This window comes from Crocodylus siamensis, chromosome 13 (assembly GCF_052110815.1).
Source record: "Crocodylus siamensis isolate JL-2025a chromosome 13, ASM5211081v1, whole genome shotgun sequence".
Lineage (NCBI taxonomy): Eukaryota > Metazoa > Chordata > Crocodylia > Crocodylidae > Crocodylus > Crocodylus siamensis.
In genome coordinates, this window is record NC_143407.1 from 17298684 (window position 1) to 17318789 (window position 20106).

Here is a 20106-nt window from a genome sequence, read left to right on the forward strand (position 1 = left end):
ACCCAAAAATGGGTTGCAAAAATATATGACAGGGTCGTGAACAAACTTTAAAAATGGATTCTCTTGTAAAGGAGAATCTGTGGGAAACTGTGGCTTTTCCCTTGCAGGTTGGCAGAGTTACAGCCTGAAAGGGGCTGCTTGGGGCCTCCCATGTCTGCCCCACACACTTGGGGGCTGGGGGCAGGGGACAGCGAGTTGGGAGTGAGGGGCACTGGGTTAGGACTGCCCAGTGATGTTTATAAATGGGTCTTGCTACAAAAAAGGTTGCGAACCGCTGGTCTAGAGGGCTTTTCTCCATAGCCCTGCACTCAGAGAGGGAGGAAATAGCAGCAGCTTTGGGCAGCAGACAGATCATTTTCATCATAAAAATCAGGTTTTGACTGAAACGGGTGTTGGGAAATGCTCATTCTTGGGTATTGAACACCTTGTGGATGCCCCCTAATGGCTGCCAGGGAAATGGCAGCCTGGCGTGCAGTCTGTTTATTCCATGATCTGTCCCATTAGACAGCTGTTCTTGACACAGAGGGGCTGCAGCAGTTAGGACATTTCCTACATCCACCCCTCATTCAATTGTCCTCCACCCCCTGCAACCTGGCTCACAAGAATAGCCCAGTACCATAGCCCAGATCTTTCTCCACCACTACCCTTCATTGTCCCTCTCACCACACAATGCCCCCCCATCCCAGTCTTTCCATTCCAGTTACTATTGCTCATAGCCTGCTTCCCTGTTTGTTCCCTCCTGTGTCCCCATGGACCCCTGTGGCTCTCGGATGTTGCTAAAACCTCACAGGATCATGACCAGCCACACTCACCTGCACAAGTAACCGACTCCCTGTCCCTGGAGTGACAGCCACCCTTCCCCCATCCCCCTCCCTCCTTTCCTACATGGCCCTACTGCTCCATCATCTAACAAACGTGCCCTTCACCTGCTCATCCTGCAGATGGGAATTCCCCTCTGCCCACCAGAGACCACTCTGAACTACCCATGCATGCCCTTACAGGCACCTTCTCACACCATGGGCTGAGCAGCCTGATAAAGTGAAGGGGACTCAGGACAGAGTAGGGTTAAACCCTGTGGTCACCTCTTCCCCATGCCTCCCCCTGGATGCAGCACCATACAGGACCCTGGTACCCTGCAGCTGAAAGCACCGGTCCAGGTGTAGGATGTCTGAACACAAACAACATTAGCAATTGTAAGAAGGGAAAGCAGGGGCCCAGCTGGCAGCATCCCAAAGCCTTGGCTGCAGACACTCAGCACAGAGAACCAAAGCAAACCCTTTAGAGATAGCTTATCTTGGGACTCTAATGTTTAATTTCCGCCACCTTTCCCCCTGTTCTCCCCAGACACCTACTTAGTGGTGACTTCAGAGCCCTCCACCTCCTCTGCTGGGGGCTGAACTGGAAGAGGTGAACAGGCTGGGAATAGGTCCAAGAGTCACTTCTGGGGCTTGCAGCCCCCGGGTGGCACTGGCCAGGCGATATGTGGACTGGCCATTATGGTATGGGGATGGAGCGAGTGCTCTGGCAGGCTCAGCCTTCCCCCTTCCTCTCACTGAAGGCTCTCTTGGCAGCTCCCCCACTCTTTTGGCAGAGACGTACCAGAACTGGAGAGAGCAGCAAGAGAGAAAAATTAGAAAGGGAAAAAAAAGCCCAATCGCCTGGAGAGGCTTGTGTGTTTGCCCTTTTATAATGACGTAGTGTCCTGTGCCTCTCTCCCCCCCCCTTCTTTCACTCTCTTTCCCCTCCCTCCTTCCAACCCCCACCCCTTTTCCCCTCACATCCTTGGAAGCAACAATTAAGCAGCTCTGGGATAAAACACACTGGCTGCGAGAGGACTGGGGCATTGCTTCAAGAGATGGCAAGGCAGCTAGCTGCATCCCTCTTTCCCGGAGTCCTCCTCCTCCTCTCCATCCTCCAGACTTCTTGGCAAGGAGGTAAGAAAAGAAGGGGCTGCTTCTCCCTCACCTGAATGGGCAGCTCAACAGCAAGCCTGGCATAGCCCTTTAGGGACTCCTCTGGGCACCTGGGCTACAGTACTGCCATGGGCTGTAATGGGGCATCCAGGCAAGTTGCCTCTTTAGCTTGCGGCCCAGGTTGCTTGCTTGAGGCTGTCTTCCACCCCACTCCCTCCCCCCCGAACAGCTCATCCCATCTACAGCCCCAGGAACTAAGCTCACCCAGTGGGGAGGAATGGAGAAGTCTGTGCCAGTCCCAGCTGGAGCAGAAGAGCTCCCAGCTATCCATGCACAAGGGAGATGTGACCAGGGAAAGTCTTGGGCAGATCAAGCATTGGTCCCAAACCCAAGGGTCACTGGCCAGGAATCCTCCCTGCTCCCTGCTTCTGGGGATGGCACTGGGGATCTGGCTTCCCTGGGTATACGGCACTTACTGAGGGAGAATTTAGCGGTCATATGGCTTCTTCCCTAGTACACAGGCAGGTATGATCCCAGCCCCACACAGGGAGTTCAGGGGACCAGGCGTCTGTCTGGTTCCCAGCATGATGGGCCAGGACCCAGACAGCTTGTGTGTGTGTGACTGGGACAAGGAGAGTGCATCAGTTAACTCATGTCTGTAATTGGGACATAACTGGTGTGGTTCATGCTTAGTGTCTGACATCCTTTGTGTGTTGTTCTCAGTGTGTGTGTGGCATGGTCTATATATATCCCTTTATCAGTGTCAATATACATATGACACAAGCTGTGTGTATCACTTTCAGTGTGTGTGTACTCGTCCGTGTTTGGTATAGCCCATGTGTGCATTACTCTGTGTGTGTGACAGCCCTGGTGTATCTCTCTCACAGTGCAGTGAATGCATCGGCCACAATATGTGTTAGTGTTTCTGTGTGAGACGTAACCCATGTAAGAGATCACATTCTTGTAGCTCACACTCTGAAAGCCTGACACAACACATGTGGATCACTGTGTGAGAGACAAGGATACAGCTTGTGTGTATTACTTGTTGTACGTATGACACAACTTGTAAGTAGCACTGTCAGCATATGATAGACATAGCCCACCTGTATTCAACCTCATGTATATGTATGCGTGTGCATGTGCATGTGCACGTGTGCGATAGAAATGACCCTTTGTGTAACTTTGATGTGTGTGTGATTCTGTGTGTGTATATCTCTCCAAGGTATGTATGTATGTATGATTGACAGTCCTCCTTTGTTGCTGATATGAAAGACACAGCCCACGTGTAGTGCTGTGTATGACACTTGCTCTGCCAATGTGTGTGTATGCATGCTGCAGAAGTAGATATGTCCTGTGTGTGTCACTGTCAGTGACAGTGTGTGAGAGCGTGAGACAGTCACAGTTTGTCTGTGGGGAGAGCCTGTGTGTAGCACTTTACCATTTCTAGGTATGTAATACAAAACATTTGTATTACTGTGTGTATGACATAGAGGGTATCATTGTGCGTGTATGTGTAACGTAACTGTGAGAGAGAGGCAAAGTCCACATTACCTTGGTTGTGCTCAGATCCCTAAAATCAATGCCAGAAGAGAGGATGAAACTGCAGAATGTCTCTCTCGATGCTCATTGCAGGGAGGCTGGGGACAGGGCACTGGGAGGGCTGTATGAAGGGGGAGAGAGCACAGATAGGGTGGAGGAACTAACCTGAGACTTGGGCACCTGTGACTCAACTGTTTGCTCTGCCACTGGCTGACTGTGTGATCTTAGGCAAGTCATTTAGCCACCATGCCACAACACCATGGGGATATAGTCCTGTCTAACCTTTCAGTGGACTTGTGAGGATAAATGAAGAATTTGAAGACTGTGAGGTGCTCCAATACCACACTTATGGGAGTCACAAAAGTACCTCAGTAGGTAGATGCATTGAGTTTATAGGTAGAAGGGACCATCCACTTTTACAATATGACCTTACACAAAGCCCAGGACAAAGAACATCTTGCTCAAATACTTCTTTATTAAGGACTGCCTAGGAGAGGGGGAGGGGATCTCTGGCAGGGCTGTATGAATGGGGTGAGCTGTGGGAAAGGCAGGAGGTGGCACTGGCAGGTTGACTGAGCATGGAGAGAGGGGGCACTTACAGGGCAGCGTGAGGCTTGGGAGCACTGGCAAGACTAAGCATAGGAGATGTAGCCATTGCCTGTGTGGTTCTTCCTCCCAACCCAAAGAAGACCCCTTCAGGTCCATTCTCAGCAGCCAGAAACTCCTTGTGCCAGTGCTGGGGAATGCCTGGCTTCCTCTTGATCCTGTGCCTTCCTGGGATGCCAGTGACAGCTAGTTGTGATCTGAGGAGAGTGCAGGATAAAGCCATGGCTAGCAGGTCCAGGCCAGTGAGTTCCCTGAACAGCCGCAGACAGGGCTCAAAGCAAAAATCAGGGCAGTAGACTGTGCAGGGAAAGGGGATCAGTGGTACTTGGGGAAGGTACAGGGCTGACTTGTGGTATGCCTGCCAAAAAGGTTTACCCCTGCTATGCCTTCCTTTGCCCATGCTCCAGTGTGCTGGCTTTGCACCAGGTTTCTTGCCAAACTGTCATTCTCTCAAAGACCTGTCAACTAGTGTCTCCTCGCAGCAGCCCAGGGCCAGGCTTTGAGCCTTTGACTGGACCTGATGTCTTTTTATTCACTCCCTATGGGCATGCTGCTCTTGGACCTGGCTTTCTGGGGTGAATGCTGGCAGTCTACTAGTTCAGACCTTGTACTTTTGAGTGTACTAAGTGGCTGCTCCCTTGTCAGGACCCTCGCACATGTCAGCTGCAACAATCCCAGGAAGCAGCCAGCTCTGGGGTGGAGCCCTTTAGCAATTCAAAAGTGTTTGTGGCCTTTGGCCCAGCTCCAGTTCTCAGCATTGGGCTGTACCTGCTGCTTGGGGCATACTCCCCAGCTTAACCAAGGGAACTAGTATTGTCCTCAAAGAGGTCTGGTCTCAGGGACACACCCATGCTAGTGGAGCAGTTAGGGGAGTTATCCCCTTAGTGCTCATTCAGTAAGAAAATAACAGTCCTTTTTGCAGCCTGCATGGGTTGCTTGTGAGCAGACATTGTGTAAGTACCACCACAGTACCACCCAGGTGCCTCAACCCTGGACTACATCATCCCCTGCCCTTTCAACCTTGAGTCCACACAGTCCTCCAAGTGGGGTGGCTATAGTTGTAGTGGGGGCAGGAGAACTATGGCTGTGATGTGGGGTGGGCTGTGGCAGTTGGGGCTGTGATTTAGGGGAGTGGCACTTATGGCTATGTGGATGAAGATGTACATGCAATAGTGGGGATCAGGTTGGGACCTGAGGTAAGGTATGGGTGGGAGTGGGGTGGCTCTATTTTACCTGGTCCAGATGTGAGGCCCAGCACACTTCCTGAACTACTCTGAGGGGTGATTGGTGATCTCCAGGGGCTGTCCTCACTGATTTGGCTCCAGCCCCAAGCTCTCTGAACAGCTTTGGGCTGGGTAGCAGAGGGACTCCCTCCAGGGGTGGGGTAGAGTTCAAGTCTATTTTGATCCAGGATTGTGAGGTGATTCCTACTCCCCTGCAGAAATATCTCTGGAGGAGATGTTGCAGCAGGGAGGCCCATAAGCCTGGGAGGCTGAAGGAAGCCCAGCTTGAGCATTGCGTGCTTGGGAGTTAGTCACCTGAGACATGGGTAGCTTTTTGACTGGCTGGGACTGGCTGTAGCTAGTAATTTCTCTGGCTGCCTGCATGCAGTCCCAGTGCATGGCATGGGGTTTGAAGCCCCCCAGGTTTGGAACAGACTGCCGCCAGAGGTGGTTCAAGCGCCCACTTTGAACGCCTTCAAGACACATTTGAATGCTTATCTTGCTGGGATCCTATGATCCCTGCTGACTTCCTGTCCCTGAGGCAGGGGGCTGGACTCGATGATCCTCCAGGGTCCCTTCCAGCCCAAATGTCTATGCAATCTATAAAAACTATTAAATGTCCCTCAGCCAACCTGGGTCTCGAGAGACATTTCATGCTTGCATGCGGCTGATGGCTTCTGGAACAGCCAATTGCTGACCCACTGGTTTCAAGGAAGTTCAGAATTAGACTTAGATCCTGTCTGCTTTGTAGCCCTGCTGACCTCAGGAGAGCAGCCTGTAACTCAGCTCTGTAAGTGGCACAGCATTGTGACAACTTGGGCTCAGCTGACAAGAATAAGCCTACCTGTGGGAGCGGTCTTAGCATAGTTGTTTACAGTGGCCAGATCCTGCAAGGTGCTGAGTGCCCACAGCTTCATTAGGCTGTATCACAAAGCTGCTCATTAACTGGATGTGGGAATTTCTGGAATAAAATTCTGGTTCAGCTATCATTCCAATGCGAAGACAAGTAGTGACCAGTTAGGAGGAGCTGATAATTCTGGAAATATTGTTGAGTAATTGGAACAAGGATGAATTAAACCAAGATGTGGCAGGGTGTCAGTGGTGCTTACCACTTTAAAGGCTAAATCAAACACTCAGCAGGTGTTTGATTATGGCGGCCATTTTAGAACTCCAGCTGCCTACATAAATAAGAGCAGTTCATTCCTGGCAGGCAGCATGGCCTGGCTGGGTTGCTGCATGGAAATATCTTGTAGGTAGGTGTAGGAGGCTCTAGTCCTGGGTATAATCTAAAACCCTGCTGGGAGTGGGTGGTCTGGTGGAACTCCCAGTGGCATGGAAGCCCCCAGGAAATGCCAGGCCAGTTACCACCCCGGTGAAAGGTGGATAGGGGTGTCTTAACCCCAGCCCTCACCTTTGAGTGGGTCATGTGAACCATCTAATCCAGGGAAGGCCAGGTAAGCTTCTTGAAGTGCCTGAGCCTGCTGGGGTGAGTGACCCTGGGGAGCCAGGCATGCTTTCTGAAGCACCTGATCTAGGAATGGGGGACCCTGATCCCTGAGTGCAGGCAGGAGTCTTAGACCTAACCCTAGGGACCTGACTTGTCAATGTGCGGGCCAGAACCCAGATAAGGGTCAAAAGGGCCAGGGGCCCACTGGAAGGGACACCTATATAGAGCAGAGGAGCTCAGGGTCCCAACTGGCATGAGATGAGATCGAGGCTTAAAGGGAAGCTGAAGGTCCTAGGGAAAGGGTCACAGCTAATGGGTGAAGGGGATGGTTGAGTTGACTGCCTGAGATGCCATCTGTGAAGCTTGGGCTGTGGTGTAAGGGTGGAATGAAGCTGTGGCTAGCCCCCCCCCCCACACACACACCTAATATCAGGGTGCATAATGGGCAGCCTCCCTCCTAATTATTACATCAAGACATGGCAGATGAGAGAGGTGGGTGGCAGACCCATAGACGGGGGTCGACATGACAGCTTGCCCCTGCGACACAAGGATGGCTAACCTGCAGCATGTGGGCCCAAACTGGCATGGGCAGCACAAGTGTGTAGCACATGGCAGATAAGGGAGGGGACAGACAGCACAGCAGCAGATAAGCCCCAAAGCAAAAATCAGGGCAGGGAAAGGGGATCAGAGTAGTACTTGGGGAAGGTACAGGGCTGACTTGTGGTATGCCTGCCAAAAAGCTTTATCCCCTTTGCCCATGCTGCGCTCTCCAAGGCAAGATGGGAAGACACTGGTTTCTAACCCCTCAGATCTGTTCTGTGCAAAACTTCCTCCTTGGGGCTGCTCATAAGATACCAGCCCCTGCTGGGCTTACAGAAATGAGAACCTTAGGTTAGAGAAATGGCAATGGTTCTGTGAGAGAGGCCAGGGTCCAGGGTCATGTGGGAAAGCCCAGGGCAAGGTGTACGTGTGTCTGAAATGTGTAGCTTCACACCTGCTCTGTTGGTCTGTATATATTCCCCACTCTGCCTCCAGCCAGACATTGTAAGCCTTGCTGGGGTGAATGCAAGTGTGCTAAGTCATTCCTGCCATCCCAAAGTGGCTGAAAAGGCAATGCCTTTTCCCTCCCCCCCAGGAACCGCTCAGCAGTAAGATGATTAAGATGCAAGCTGCTTATAAAGCTCTTGCTTGAGAAGAATCAACACATGATGGTCACAAGCTCACTAAGTAACTTGGAGGGAAGTGTCAGACTGTGAAAGACAAGGCCTTTGTTACGCATTAATTTTAGGTGGCTCCTGGATCTCTTAACTCCTGGATTGTCCATATATTCACACCTGAAACTAGTTTTAAGTACACTTTAGGCAGCTTAAAGTTGCACTACTGCAGGGCAGATTTATCTCTGATCTGTGTTGTGCAACTCGGTTTCCATTATTGTGGGTAGTTCCCTACAGATGAGCTACCCAAGTTGCAGTCTTCCAGCATCCCAGGATACAGTGTCCTTCCCCAACCCTCCTGTTCCATGTGGGCACACTGTCCACCTCCTGAACTCCATGGCCCAGAAGGCAATTCTGTCACCAAGCGGACTCATCCTGATCTTGGGGGTGATGCCTTCCCACCCCCAGGGATGAAATCCCATGCAAATGACCTGCAGAAGGTAGAGGCCCAGATTGGGTCCCCATGATTCCTGGGGCAGAGGCAGTAGCTCTCCCAAAAGCATGTTCCCTCACTGTTCCCATGTCCCAGCCACCCTGGGAAGCACCCCTCATACTCCAGACCAAAATCCCAGTTTATTAGAACATGAGACCCTCTTTAATTTACTTCCTCTTTATTTCTTTTTCACCTTTTTTACTTTACTTTTTATTTTATCATTTAGTGGCATAGTGCCTGACTTCCTTCATTTCACTACCCTTCCCCCACCCCCATTTCCCTTCCACCTCTTATTTCATTACCCACCCCCATCCCAATAACTGTATGCCTCCCAGTTTGTGTTCCTCCCCCCATCCCAACTCATCTGTCACATCTTCTCTGCACCTAAAGCAGGGATAGAAGTCTGTCCTTGGTCACCAGTCCTATAGTGGTAACTCACAGCTGTAGCTCCTAGTCAGGCCGCCACTCACCAGCTGTACAGGTGAGGGACAGAGAAGATTTTTAGTGTTAAGGTGTGCCTGTTCCAAACTCAAGCTAGCATTAACACTGATCAACATTTGAGCTGCTCAAAATGCAACCTGTAACAAGACCCAAGCAAAGCCCATATTTGGGACTTAAGGGGATTTTCAACTTCTGACACCATTGTTCTCAGCTTTGTGAAACAGCTTCCACTATCAGAGCCATTGTGGAGGTGAGTAAGATGGACAGAGAGCCCTTTGTTCTCAGTAATCCACTTTGCCCTGCTTGGACCACATGCCTTGAGAGCCCATCATGACCAAACAGTGACCTCCCACAAGAACACTCCATCACTCCCCTCTGCATCTTGTGATGAGATAGATTGCTGAAGACAGCCTTTCATAGTTGAGGATGATTGTCTTCTGTGATTCTTATCTGTGTCCAAAGATGGCTGACAAGGCCTATCCAGGATCGACAGAAATTAATTGTGTGTCTTTGTTGATTTTGACCACAGTAAATGTGATCCCAGTGGACATGTTTATGCAGGCTAGGAACACACATTCAAAAATCCGGAGCCTGAATTGATTCACTCTTTGCAGGTTAGTCTAAGCTGCATAGCTTAAACTGATTAATAACTGGACATACATTCTCTGTTAAATCAGGAAATGCAGCCACATACCTGCATGGGGGGCAGCTGCTGCCAGACTGGGGAGTGGGGATGGGGAAAAAGTCCTTTCTCTGAAGCAAGCATGTGTTGAACACAGCAATGTGCAAATCATACAACAGGGAACTACCAAAAATCTTCACCTAAGCTAAGATACAGCCCAGTAAAACATAGCATATACACAATTTAGTCTAATTTAAAATGTAAATGAGGAAGACAAGAGAAAGCTTTGCATAAGTCTTACATAGCCCTGTGTCTCCTTACAGCCAGGCATTCAAAAAGGCTTTGTTCGAGTATTCTCACCTTGTACAGGTTCTGCTTTATAATGTAAACATAGCTCTCTGCGTTCTTTGGTGAAGCTGTCTGCAACTTTCCTTAACTACATCTCCAGCACATATGCATGATGATTGAGACTGCAGCCAATGTCCCCACCCTGGGGGTCCGGAGAAGAGAGGGGACAGGGAAGAATTAACTCCATCCCTGCTTGGCTGCAGGCAAGCCATGGAGATGCAGCTGGGGCTGGGAAGCTCCAGCTGTGGTCCACGGGGGCTTGGTGGGGGCAGGGGATGGAGGGAAGAATTTGCCTCAGAGGCCATGGCAGAATAGTGTCTAGCCACGCCCTGGCCCTGCTCTGGCTAGAGAGCAGAGGGGAGGGGCCAGCCCAGAGCATAAAACAGAGCCCTGCCCAGCCCAGAGAGCATGCTGGGATGCTGGGGGAGTCTGATTTAACTTAAACCAGCAAGGGGTCTGGGACAGACAATACATAAACCGGTTTAATCCAAATCAGTTAAGCCTGATACTACATTCAACCAGGTTTATCTCAAACCTGTTTCAGCCATTTTCAGACTGGTTTATGTGCACTGAATGTCAGTTCTGTTACAAGTTTAAAACAGCTTCTGATCACTTTTTTTTTGTTGGTTTTTCTTGGAAAAAATATGTCTCTGTCTCTGTCTCTCTCTATATATATATGAAGTTATACATTTCTACACTCCGAGTATCACACCACAAAGAAAACCCACAACCCATTACAAAACTAACTGCACCCGTGCATCCCACAAACCCGTACAAAGGCCTGCTGACCATCCAGACCCATTACAATATCCGCACCTCACACCACACACACACAAACAAACATACTCTGGTCTCTCAGACCAGGTAACCCCTTCCTTTCATTCCCACCCCACTTGTGGGGTCATATACTCTGTTCATTGGTCATCAATGTCACTGTCGCTGGAGGACCCACTGCTGCTCACTGCTGCTGTCGCTGTCCTCAGTTCCATTTGTCTCTTCCTCTTCCTCACTGTCACTGTCCCCTTCCCTGCTAGGAGGAAGTTGGACGGTCCTGTGCCATGTGTCTCTGTGCCAGGTAGCTTTGGCTGCACCCTCTCCATCATCTGCTACCGATTACTGGTAGTAGGTCTGGAGCTCGCTCAGAGCCATTTGCGTACAGCCTACTACCTCTATGTCTGTGTGTCTGTACAACAGGAGGCTCCTGATGCAGGACGCAAACTGGCTGAAACAGGTTGACAGGTTTCCCTGATGTTTAGTGAGGTACCCATACAGCACCGCTTTTCTGGTTAGCCGGTTGAAGCTGGTCACCGCTTCACAGAGCTTTTTCACCCTTTTCCATACCTCCTTGGCGCAGGTGCAGAGCTAGAGGAGGTGGTTGATCATCTTGGTGGCTCTGTGGCAGTTGAGCCACAGGCAGCTGACCCTCTCTATGCCTCCGGGCCCTCATTAGTAGGGCTCAGTGAGCCATTTGCTAGTTCAGGTCCTTGTGATCTTTGTGCAGGTCTTTGTAGTCGATGTGCTCCCACACAGCCTGGCACACGTTGCCTGGGAGCAAGTCCACAGGCAACATGATGTCCCTCAGCCTCACTGTCTCCTGTATCTTCTTGTAGTTGCTCATGGTTGTGGGGCCTGTGCTCTGCAGGCCATACAAGCTACAGCACTGGTTTAGGATCTTGCGAGCCCATGATCCATGGTCTATGGTTGGTCGGAGTGAATGCTTCCCAGTGTCTCAGGATGTTCCCAGCAAAATATCTCACCAGGCAAGTGGTTTTGGATTCTGTTCCCATCACTACCTTGCAGATCTGGCTCATATACTTGGCCCACAGGAACAGGAGGATGTCTGGCCCCTGCACCCAGCCCAAGCCCCTGCCCATGCCTGTGCCCCTGACCCTCTTGTCAACCAGTTTCTGATCACTTAGTCTGTCTACTTTCTTCCTGACCAGCGCTAGGGATTACACATAAACCAGTTTATGTTTAGGGCACTTATTCTAGCCCCCTCCCCATATACGGTAAGCAGAGCAGATCCTGAAGAGGGCTGCTCAGTCACAGTAACAGTTGCTGAACTGCACTCCTGTCTTGTCCAAGTGTTTGATGACCTTCTTATAACTGCCACCTTTGTGCCAGTTCATGACTAGGAGCTTCTCAACCTCACATTCCTGCTGCTGTCATCACTAGCTGAAAGGAGCTGCTGCTGCAAGGTCTGCCAGAGAGCAAGTCTGGCTGCCGTGCTGCTCCAGCCCTACTGTGCACCCAGAGGTGGCAGGACTGACTTCATGTGCAACAGCCTGGGCTGGGATGGGCTGAAGGGCCTACTGCAGGCCAGACAAAATCCAGCCCATGGGTCATAGTTTGCCCATCCCTGTTCTAACATCTGCTTGCACTGCTGTTGAGGATTTGTAGACCCATGGCTGAGGGCTGGGCAGGCTTATTGTAGTGGTGACCTGGGCCCCCTATGTCACAGCACCTTCAAAGGATATAGGTGGCTTTTCAGGAGGGAAACCATTGCCAACTGCTGTTCCCACCACATCCCAGTGGTGCTGCCACTGCTCGGTCCATGACTGCTTACTCACCAGAGTTATTCCTGCTTTTTCACAACTAACCACCAGCTCTGGACATGCTGGCTAGCTGTACAGCTCTGCCACCAAGATAGGCTGTAACAATTCAACACAGCCACAGCTCTTTGATCCTTTCCCTACTGCACCTCCTGTTGAGAGAAGCAGGGACTGCAGTTTCTTGAAGAGAGTTTTTTTTTTTTCTGTTTTCCACAACCCCTCCTGCAGGCCCCTTTGCCTAGCCCTCTGTTAGCATCTCCTTCTCAACGAGGAAGAGCCTGAAGAGGGCCCTGGCCCCCACTTTTGCTGAACTGTGGATGTAGTAAACACCGGATACATGCTATAAACAACAATGGGAGCAGGTGTAGGGACCACAAGTGTCTCTGTCCCTCCTTTTCAAGGTGTCCCCTGGTTTGCTTCCATTCTGGTCCCACATATCTTCCTTGGCTGCCCAGCAGATCATTTCCACAGGAAGCTCTTAATCCTGCCTAGCCTGTGGTCTGGTGGTTAGGATGCTTTGTGGGAAAGTTAAGATGTGGATTCAAGCCCCTTCAGGATGAAGGAAACCTGAATCTCCCACTCCTTTTGCAAGTGCCCAAACCACTAAACCATTAGGTTAAAGTGTGAGGGCTACTGTCTGGTGTGAAGTAGTTGCTTTTCTTTTTGAGTGAAGTTTGAGAAGCTTACATGAAATTCCATGATTTTTCAGGCAAAATAGGGCTGCCACAGAGTTTACGTGTAACAGATTTCTTCAGGGCATGCTCAGATGGGCGAATGAGTTTGCACCGCGGCAGTAGGATCTAAAATCTGCATAAGTAGTAATCTGTGTTGGTTATGAAACTAACTTTAGGCCAACAAAGCAGGGAGTGAATTTGGGACTTTTGAGTCCCATGCAGCCCCTCCCTAAACATGCTTCCCAGGTATAGAGTTGCTGATTAGCTCCACCCCTGCCATGTCTGCAGCCTTGTAGGCAGTACAGCCACAAGCACCAGTCAAGAAATGTGGGTGAAAAGCTGCAGAAAGGTGTTTAGCAACTAGCTGGGTTCTTCATGTACTCTGCTAGGTATTGCAACCAGTGGCAGTCTCTGAAATGAGACTAGGCAGGTTTGTACATGGCTAACGAAATGACCCACTCATGTAGCCCTGGGGCTCACCACAGCAGCCACCTTTAAGCACCACATCTTGGGTCTCAGCAGGTTGAGAGCTATGGGCTGGGAATGCAGCCAATGTTCAGATCCCATAAATAAGGATGTTCACCTGTAAGCAGGGATCTCTGCACAATGCCTGTCTGAGGGCTGAGATCTGCTAGCTTTTTAAATCTTGCATGGGTGTCAGGGGTCCTGTGCCTCAAAGCAAACTGAGCATGTAGATGAAGGCCTTTATCTTCAAGCGGTGCCTCAGCTTCCCAGGGCAAGCAGTGCTACCGAGCACAGGTAAGTCCTGCTTCAGAGGTGCCAGCAGGGAGCTATGTCAGAGAAGCATCCTGGGAACCAGGGAGAGGACTCTGAATAGAACCTGATCCATACTCTAGCAAATGACCACCCTCTATGATTCCTACCAAGAGGACTGAAGCTGCCACCCATCTTCCCAGAATCTCACTGACTTGACCTCTGCTGTGAGTGACTTACAAAGAAGCAAGTCCTTGAGAAGCTCTGTGATCTGAGCCACAAGTGAACAAAGTCCACTGGGCAGGCTGGAAAGTGAGAACTACCAGTAGTAGCCCTAGAGTGGTTCCAGTTCTCTGATGGATTTACCCTGGCTGGCATTAGTAATGCCCCTCAACAGAACAGAACTCCTGCTCTGGACAAACTCAGTGACTGCAAGGCTGCTGGTTTTAATTAGATCACTCACACTGGGGCTCAATTTGGCTTCCTGAGCTGGGTCATCAGTGACTTTGTAGTTGATCAAGATAGAGCCTTAAAAGTTTGGATAGAGCTGCAGTCTGGGGTGCAGCCATCACAGCAGGAAGAGATCCTGAAGTTCTGCCTGCTCTGGGAGCAGCAGCCCCTAAAGGAAGCTACAAGGGCCTGCAAAAAACTCAAAAGGGTTAGAGTGGCTCCAGCAGAAGCTCAGACTGGGCCATGCTTGGCATCGATGATAGTCGCACTGAACCAAGGACTCTTGGTAGTGGACAGTGGCCTTTAATACTGCTTGATGATCTAACCTCTGCCTCAGAGATCAGAGAAGAGCTGTGGCCATCTTGCACCCATTACTGCCATTCATGCCAAAAGCCTGGGTTAGGAACATGCCCCTCATATTTAAAGGCTTAATGCAGTCTATCTAACCTCTCAACTTGGTCAAGGACAAGGCTAACAGAGGAAGATATGAAAGGTCTGGCATTAATAATGAGTTGTCTCCCATTTCTTGTTTGATGGGGGAATCTAAGAACATGCTTACCCTCAGTCAAATCAGGCAATGAATGGTGCTGGCCCACAACAACATGAAGAGCTTAGGTACCATCTGAGGGATGCCCACACTGTCCTTAAAAAAGCAGGACTTAGGAACTCAGATCAGCCCAGTTTCTAATCCTTTCCAGGAAAAGTTAGCTCAGAAGCAGCTACATTCAGGGTCTGAGGAAAGACTGTGACCACCACTGCATCAGACTTGGAAAGCCAGTCACTTCATACATGGTGTAGATTGCCGACTAGGAGCAGAAGCTTAAGGTTTGGACCCTATCAGTGACACATTAGCCACATGGCTCATGCCCAGCCTAAAGAATTCAGAATATTTCTGGGAATCCCTTCCCAAACAGTGTCTTGAGGTGCCCTTCTCCCCAAAAGTGCCCACAGAGGGAGGGTGACTCTGGGTTCCAGGGATATGAAGTCCCATGATATTTAGGTTGCCCAGTGAGGGTGAAAGTCCAGGTGCTAGCTTGGTATTTAGTTAGCATTGTTCCCTGTGCGTACTAAGGGTTGCTGGCATGCCTGCCTGGTACTGCACCCAGTTGTGGCAGCATGGCCTGCACAGCTGGCTGTTGCCTTCCCAGAGGGCCTGGAAGGATGCCATGTGGATACTTCCCATTTGTTTTTAAACTAGGAATAATCTGGGATTTGTTTTTCCAAGCCGAGGGAGATGGGGAGGGGAAGGGAGGCTGGGTTACAACCCCTATTTGAAAAGTCCTTGCCATTAAACCCAGCCAATAACAGCTCCTCTGAAGGAAAGTGGGGCAGGGCCAGGGCAGGGGAGACAGACAGACGGTCAGACAGGGCAAGTGATGATTTGAATGAATGCCTTTGGCATGAGGCAGCGTGTTACCAGGCACTGAATTCCACTCAAAGTGAGATCAGCTGTTCTGGAATCTGGAATCAATTCCAAAGCACGCTGGGGCTCAGCGTACAGCACTCTGTATTGGGCAGGCTCTGCTGTAGCTATGCAAGATAGGGGCCTCAGGTTTGGGCATGACGGACCTAATGGCCTGGAGTGGATACTTCAATATTACACCCAGGGGGCTGAGAACACTCCCCTGACCTTGTGACCACCAGAACAGCAGGTTACACAGGTGGGAATATGGCCTTGAGAGAGGAAGTGATGTCTCTGGCTTGGCTCGATGGATCAGTACCAGAGCTAGAGAGGGAGATTATAATTAATGAATCCCAGCCTTTTTCTCTGGCATCTATGGATCCAGGATCCCTGGGAGTGGCAGCCCTGGCACTTGTGCCCTGAGTGGGGCAGGATGTGTGAGTCTGCCATTAGCACGTACAGTGGCTGAGAAGAGGGTGTGACCCTGGGCACTACTGTTGTGGGCAAGACTGTGACACTGGGAACTGAAATACTAGAACGTAAGTGGCTGTGGGCGAGAGTGTGACACTGGGAACTAGCTTCCAGTGCATGTCTGAATGTGAATTGCCACTTCTGTGTGACTGGGGGCTGAGTCTATGGGGCACACAGCAATGTGTTTCCTTTACCCAGATGTGAGGAATGAATACTACAGACAAGCAGGTGCTGACTGGGTGGGGTGGGAACAGGGATGAGTAGGGGGCCATGGGGGGGAGCAGACTGGGTTTCAATGGGCACGTCTGTACCAGTTGTTTACTGTGTAGTTGACTAATTAGCAGCACAGTAAACATCTCAGTGTCTACATCTATATGTGTGCCCCTATTAGACTGGAGTAAACAAATTTATTCTGTAGCAGCACTCAGACAGATGCTACCCAGCTGACTGGAGCACGGGGGTGCTTCAGCGCAGGGGCTGCCTGCCAGCTAACCCTTTGCTGAAGCCTCCCTCATGGCCCAGCCAGCCCCTCCACACAACACTGAGCCGGGGTGAACAGCCCCGGGCTGGCAGGCTGACCCTGGGGTCCCCTGCCAGTTGGGGCTGCTGCGCCTGGACTCCACGTGCTGCACCTGAATAACTGTGAAGCTTATTGCTCAGGAGTTAATTGTCCCCAGGCACATGTTCAACCTGCAGCCTGGAGCAATTAACTCTGGAGCAATAAGCTCTGCAGTTTATTGAGGCACTGTAATTACACAAGTAGACACACCCAGTGACAAATCTGGGAAGGAAAGAACTTTTCTAAAGCTGGTGCCCAACTAGAGCCAGATCCCCCCACTTAGTTCCCAGCTTTCAATCCCTCAGCGCCACCTGCTGGCCATATTTATTAGGGCAAATGTGAGCTAAGCCCCTTAGGCTCCTATACACGTGCGGGTACTGAAGGTGAACAAATCGGCCTATGCACATGCAGGGACCCTGCTCTGATGTGCTGATTAATGAAGTCTACTGAATTAATCGAGTCTGCTGGAGCACAGGAATTGATGCGCTCTGGCAGCCTTCTGCGTCACGTGTATCAGTGTTCCAGCACATCTCCGAGCTGAAAAAATGATGGTGGGGCGCTTTGAAATGAGACATGTTCGATGCGCTTTAGTTCAAAGCACTCTGCTGCCAGTTTTTCAGCATGGGACACATGGGGACATTGCTATATGTGACATGTGGGCACTTTTTAATTAGCGCAACTCGCTAATTAAATTGCCTGGTGTCACAGCATGTGTAAAAATGCCCCTTGAGTCCAGCAGCCTAAGCACTTGACACTACCCCAGCTGTCCCCAGACCCAGAAGCCTTGGGCTTTCCCCACAAGAAGCCATGCTGAGCTGGGGTCAGCTGTATGTGCAGGCCTGGCTGCATCCATCTCAGAAGGGACTGACACAGAGTGCCCAACCATGGGTAAGAGAGATTTAGGTGCAGGGATGCAGGCTATCACCCCTCTCTACTGAGAGTGAAACCTCCTCATAGCACAGGCCTAGGCAAAGCAGTGTGGGATTGAAAGGCAGGGCACCAGTTGCTCTACTAGCTGCTCCTTCTGGTCTGGGGCAAATTAAGGTTAATTGGGGCCCTCATCTGCGGGTTCTGTCCCTGGCCAACGCAGCAGTGAAAATAGGACTCACTGCCCCCAAGGCCTGGGACAGGAGATGCAGCTGTCCCTGCCCTCAGGTCTGCACTGGAGGCAGCACCGGAGTTCAGAGCTGTGCAGTGTGGATTGAGCTCTAGGGGTGGTCCTTCGTGCTGCTGCAGCTCAGTCTGGCTGCAGTGGCAACCAGCAAACAGCATCCAGAAGCTATGGCCTGCTACGTTGCACCATGCTCAGGCCAGCCCAGCCCAGGCACTGGTTTCATCCGTGCGGAGGCAGGGGCCCCTAGGTCCAGACCCAGTTGGCCCATGCATTAATCCACCTATGCTTCTAGTATGTCAATACACTCAAAGCCCCTTATACTGACCAAACCCAACTCTACTGTAGCCAGAGGCAAAAAGGAGGCCCTTATGACTTGTTCAGCCAAACAGTTGCTCAAGGTGACTCCAGGCAGATCTGGGGCAGAACTCTGCTTCTAACATGGCAGCCCAGGATCCCATCCCCTCAGCACAACACAGCAATGAGTCTGGACAAGGCCCTTTCTGAGTGTCAGCCCCAGAGGTAGAACAAATTCCCACAGGGTTGAAAAGCCACTGCACACCTGACAGCTGCTTTAAGGGCAAGTGGCACAGGTTGGGCAGCCTATGCTAATATAAATAAGACAGCCCATCTTGGACATACAGAAAGCCCATGTACAGTCCCATACAGCCCTCTCCCCTGAGGGGGAAAACCCCCCCACATGCAACAGAAAGTCTATCTGAGGAGTCAGACATGAAAAAAAAGTGGTGATGCCCTTGAAGATTGCCTTAAACTGCACATGGTTGAGAGGTGCAAACTGCACCCAGAGCCACAGAACAGGCATACCCAACCTTTAGAGTGCTTGGCTTTATAGCAGATGGCTCAGTGCTCTCTTTAAGGCCATGACTTGGTCTGTAATAGCTCTTTATTTGTGGGACTCCCTCTGACATTCACCCTGGTTAGGAGACTGACTGTCTCAGGAGATTCTGGATTGAGTAGAGAACCTTTCACTTCTACAGCTTCACACAAAGATGAGCTCAACTTAGCAGGGATAAAAAGCAATTCCCATCTGGTTGGGATGCATGGTGGCCCATATATCAGATGAGTTTGGTGGTTCTCAGGACCATTTCCTACACTGACTGTCTGGCAGACTTAGCAGAGGGCCTGGACCCTGGAGACTACCCCAGTTCCCCCTAAAACAGGGGTATCAATCCTGGGCTACTGGTTGGCTCCTACAAGTTGGGGGTTCCTGGGGTAAAGTGGCCTGCCACAGAATCTGGGGCCCTTTCCCTGGTGGACATGGCACTTGGTAATAAGAGGGTGAGTGAAGACTGACACAGCCCCAGTTGCCTTCCAGCCACTCTACCTATTGCCACTGCTGGGGCCTCAGCTCAGCTGTTGGTCCCACTGTGGCTGCTGCATGCCCTATGCCCTGTGCCCTGTTCCTTGTCCCAGGGCTAAAGCAGCTGCTATGGTACAAAGCATGTAGCAATGGCAGCAACTTCAGATCCAGCACACAGCACGTGGCAGGACCTGGAGCTCCTCTGTGTGGCCTGTGCCAGAGCTGGAGCTGCTGCCACCACTACTGCATGCTCCAGGTTGCAGCTGGAACTGCTGCTGCCATATGCTCCAGGCCAGCTGAAGCCCACAAGGAGCCCTGCGGTCCAGATCTGGCCTGGGTCACAAAGCAGTTGTGGGTGTGTCTACACATTGCCCTATGGTGATGTTGTTACTGCACCGGGCTTTAGTACTTCCTTTTGGAACTACTAAAGCATGGCCCGCTAATCACCTGTACTGTGCTGTACATGCAGCACATGGTTATTTTTAGCTGCTGCTTCACTGTGGCAGCACACCACTACGGCAAAGTAGCGGCTGGTCATGTGTAGACTCCTGTGGACTGGGGGAGATTAAGATTAACTGGGACATCACAGTAGCATGTCACTACAGCGGCATAGCTTCACGTGTAGATGCATCCTGTGACACCTCTGCCCTAAAATAAGTCGTCTGCCCCAGTCAAGGTAACACATGCCAGAAGGCAGTGTGTGTGTGTGTTTGTGTGCGTGCGCATACACGCACATGCATGCATGTGTGTAACTCTGCTGCAGCCCTGTAGACAGATGGATGGCTTTACAGAACTGGGAATCCATAGCGTCCCCCAGCACCGAATCCACAGGCCACAGTTTGTCAGCAGGAGCCCCTGACTCAGTGGAGGCAGTGTGCAGTCCATAAATGCAAAGTTCTCATAGCAGTGATGCAGTTTTCCCCTTATGCTGATGGCTGCTCCCTCTAGGTAGAAACAGAGCAGTGGAAAGCTGACTCCTGGTGGGGTGCAGTGGAGCTGGCTCCCGGTGGGGTGAGATGCTAGTGGGAATGGAGGATTCTGCCTGGTCTCTTATTTCATCTCTCAT

General features: G+C 50.9%; 1 protein-coding gene across 6 annotated transcripts in view; it reads left to right on the forward strand.

Annotated features, from left to right (window-relative positions):
- Positions 1-1748: 1748 nt before the first annotated feature.
- The window catches only part of ELN (elastin), a 65338-nt gene continuing 46980 nt past the window's right edge, over positions 1749-20106 (forward strand). For 5 of the 6 annotated variants that reach the window (XM_090025726.1, XM_090025729.1, XM_090025728.1 and 2 more), the window contains exon 1: positions 1750-1934. In XM_090025726.1, the coding sequence (XP_089881852.1) occupies positions 1856-1934 (79 nt within the window). In that variant the 5' untranslated portion in view covers positions 1750-1855. Of the gene's footprint in view, positions 1935-20106 lie in introns of all 6 variants that reach the window. The other variant, XM_090025727.1, reaches the window with a different exon arrangement.